This window comes from Polistes dominula, unplaced genomic scaffold (genome assembly GCF_049000335.1).
Source record: "Polistes dominula isolate Pdom_NZ unplaced genomic scaffold, Pdom_raw_medaka contig_386, whole genome shotgun sequence".
NCBI classification, from domain to species: domain Eukaryota; kingdom Metazoa; phylum Arthropoda; class Insecta; order Hymenoptera; family Vespidae; genus Polistes; species Polistes dominula.
Genome location: NW_028300979.1, coordinates 27367 through 30954, shown reverse-complemented (window position 1 = coordinate 30954; position 3588 = coordinate 27367). Strand labels below are relative to the sequence as shown.

General features: G+C 59.3%; 1 protein-coding gene across 1 annotated transcript; it reads right to left on the bottom strand.

The window, feature by feature from the left end:
* Positions 1-253: 253 nt before the first annotated feature.
* LOC149032300 (uncharacterized) lies at positions 254-3282 on the bottom strand. The gene is made up of 5 exons (XM_089173373.1): positions 2462-3282; positions 2016-2321; positions 1711-1960; positions 1319-1596; positions 254-998 (listed from the first exon to the last, which is right to left on the bottom strand). The coding sequence occupies exons 1-5, from the start codon at positions 3280-3282 to the stop codon at positions 254-256; spliced, it is 2400 nt and encodes a 799-aa protein (XP_089029499.1).
* Positions 3283-3588: the final 306 nt, after the last annotated feature.

Genomic DNA, 3588 nt, shown 5'->3' with positions numbered 1-3588 from the left:
GCTGGACAACGTTTTGCTGGTAAATCTTAATGATTTGCCTGCAAAACGGCTAAGTGGGTCACTTCCCAGCTTTGGGACGGTCTACCTCTCTGATGATCCAGAAATGGTGAAGAGGGGGTTTTTCCAAGCCGAATGATCATAACACCTACGGTCATTGTTCTCTTCGCAATGGTTTTACGCATTCAACATCACGTGTAATAGGCAATAGCCTGAGGCACAGCTGGGCGAGCACTTGCTCGACGTATGCTCAGAATTAAACTAGCTCCGGAGCAGGCGAATGAGTTGGTGTGTCTGACGGGTGGTCGTCCGAGATGTCCAGGTATGCTGGTTTCAAGGCGTCTGTAGACACGGTCTTTTCAGCGCTGTTCACTAGGATGACATATACTTTGTCATTAATGCGGCGGATGACTTGGTGTGGTCCTGTGTACGGAGGTTCGAGCGGTTTCCTGACCGTGTCGACTCGCAGGAAAACGTGTGAGCATGCTCGGAGGTCCTTGAAGAAGAACGGGCGGTGGCGCGAGTGGTCTGTTGCCGGTGTGGCACTTAGTGTCCTCATGAGTTCCCGTAGTCGGCCGACGAAGGAGGTCGGGTCGACGGGTGAACTGCTGGGCGTAAAGAAACCACCGGGAATGCGAAGCGTTGTGCCGTAGACCATCTCTGCCTGCGAGGATTGCAAGTCCTCCTTGTACGCGTTCTGTAGGCCGAGTAGCACAAGAGGAAGTGCGTCGGGCCAAGGAACTTGAGCGCACATTAGTGCTGCCTTGAGTGTTCGGTGGAACCTCTCTACAATGCCGTTGGCCTGAGGGTGATGAGGTGTGGTGCGGATCCTGGTGGCCCCCGAGGCCTGAGCGAGTGCGGCGAAGAGTGCTGACTTGAACTGGGTACCCTGGTCCGAGGTGATGGTGAGCGGACATCCCTTGTCCGCAATCCAAGCCGATGTGAAGGCCCTGGCGATGGTTTCCGCACGGATGTCCTTGAGAGGAACAGCTACTGGCCATCTGGTGAATCGGTCGATGATGGTAAGGCAGTACCGGTATTCTCCTACCTGGGCAGCGTGATAATGTCGACGTGCACGTGCTCGAAGCGACTTTCCGTGATCTTGAAACTGGAAAGCTCGGCGCGGTTGTGTCGCGCGACCTTGGAGCGTTGACACGGTAGGCAAGCGCGTGCTCATGCGGTGATGTCCTTACGTAGACCGGGCCAGATAAACTGCTTCGATACATCCCGTACCGTTGCGCGGACACCCGGGTGAGCCAGACCATGAATGGCCTCGAAGGCGGCTGTGCGGAGCGAGCGGGGTAGGTATAGCCGTACTCGCCCGTCTTGTATGTCGCAGGTCACCTCGAATCCTTCGACGTTGAGTCGCTGAAGGTTGAGGGAGGTGCGTGCTGCGAGCGACGGGAGCTCGTCGTCCCTGTCCTGTGCTGCGGCGATAACCTCTGGGCTGAGTGCCGAAGGTAGGCTGATGGTGGCGCAGGTTGAGGTTAGCGGCGTCGGCGATGACGTAGTGGCGCTTGTTGGCCCGTCCAGAGCTGGAGCGTCCTCCGTCGTCCAGGAGAGAGCATCGGCGACGACGTTGTCTGCGCCGTCCACGTGCTGGAACGTGATGTCAAACTGTAACAGGAAGTCCAGCTGACGTTGTTGACGTGGTGAGGCCTTGTCCTAGGGTTGATTTGCCGCGAAGGTGAGCGGACGATGGTCCGTTAATACTGTGAATGGACGACCCTCGAGTATACGCCGGAAGTGGTGAACTGCTAGGAAGACGGCTAGGAGCTCCCGGTCATAGGTGCTGTAGCGAGCCTTCGTTGGTGACAACGTCTGCGAGAAGAAACCGACAGGCTGCCATTCTCCGTTGACCAATTGTAGGAGCGCGGCGCCAACGGCCGTGCTGGATGCGTCGGTAGCTAGTCGAAGAGGAGCAGTAGGCGACAGGAAAGCGGTTTCCACTGCTCCGGCGAGGCTGCGTCGGGCGTTCTCGAAGGCTCGATCTGCTGCGTCGTTCTAAACCAGCGGACGCCGGCTGCGCTTGGGAAGACCCCGAAGAAGCTGGTTGAGCGGCGCCTGGATGTGAGCAGCGTGTGGTAAGCTCCTCCTGAAGAAATTGATGACGCCCAGGAAGCGTCGCAGGCCTTTTGGTGTGGTAGGCTTCTGGTAGTTCCGTATGGCGTCGATCTTGCGCTCCGGAGGGCGGATGCCGTTGGCGGAGACCTGGTAGCCCAGGATGGTGACGCTGGGCAGTCTGAGCTGGACCTTGTCCACCTTGTAGGATAGGCCGGCCTCCCGTAGACGGTCGAAGAGCATCCGTAGGTGACGTAGGTGTTCTTCGTGCGAGGAGGACCGGATAAAGAGGTCGTCGATGTAGCTTCGGACGAACGGTAGGTCGCGAAGTAAAGAGTCCATGAACCGCTGGAACGTCTGTGATGCGTTTCGAAGACCTAGCGGCATCCTCTGGAACTCGTACAGTCCGAACGGCGTCGTGACCGCTGTTTTCTCGATGTCCTCCTTGGCCATCGGAATCTGGAAGTACGCCTCCTGGAGGTCCAGTACCGAGAAGACCGAGCAGCCGCCGCTATCCTCGAGCAGGTCCTCGATGACAGGAAGGGGATAGCGATCCGGAAGCGTGATGGCGTTGAGACGACGGAAGTCGTCCGTCGCTCGGAACCCGCCTGTAGGTTTTTCCACCAGGTGCAGAGGGCTGGCCCATGGACTTGACGAAGGCCTGATGACTCCCTGACGCAGGAGGCGGTCGAACGTGGCTTTCGCCGCTGCTAAGCGCTCGCCGGAGAGGCGGCGCGGTCGCTCGAAGACAGGCGGTCCGGAGGTTGTGATGCGATGCACCACTGAGGAGCCCTGAAGCGCTGCTCCCCTCTCGGAGGGCTGGGCGAGGTCTGCGTACTCAGCGAGCAGCTTGTCGTAGGCGGTGCGATGGTGGAGATCCGAGGGTCCCGCGATGGCGTCGACCCCGTGAACGGAAGCCTTCCGGTAGTGCACTGTCGACTCCTTGGAAGAGGCCGGGTCGACCAGTCCTTTTTTTTGAATGTCCACCAGGAGGCCCGTGTGGTTTAGGAAGTCTGCTCCTAGGATGGGCACGGGCACGTCAGCGACGGTGAATACCCAGGGGAACTCGCGCTGAAGACCCAGGGTGAGCGTAAGTAGTCGTCGTCCGTAAGTGGGGATCGGTGACCCGTTGGCCGCGATGAGCTGGAGACTGTCCTGGGACAACGGTCCGGAAACCAGGCGGCGCGGCAGGAGTGATACCACGGAGCCGCAGTCGATGAGCATCGCTTGTCTGAGCGAGCTCTCGTGAACGTGGAGGCGGAAGTCCGAAAAGGATCGAGCAGCGCCACCGTGTACCGCCAAGTTGTGCGGCGGCGCTACTCGTTTAACGCCCTGTCCTGTTCGTAGCTGTACGGTGGGGTGCAATTCCGAGCCCTCTCCCGGAACTTCCGATGGTAGCGACACCAGGATGATTTTGCTGGCGCGGTGCCCCCCGAGGCTGCGCGTGACCGGGAGCGTGATCGAGAGCGTGATTGAGAGCGTGATTGACCGCCGAGGGTGACGGTCAGCTGGTGAAATTGATCGGCCATC

Coding starts and splice junctions, on each gene's coding strand:
- LOC149032300 (XM_089173373.1), bottom strand. CDS start 3,282: ATGCTCATCGACTGCGGCTCCGTGGTATCACTCCTGCCGCGCCGCCTG. Junction 1,597..1,710: donor TCGAGGGTCGTCCATTCACA/GTATTAACGGAC, acceptor ATCACGTTCCAG/CACGTGGACGGCGCAGACAA. Junction 999..1,318: donor ACCTGCGACATACAAGACGG/GCGAGTACGGCT, acceptor CCGATTCACCAG/ATGGCCAGTAGCTGTTCCTC.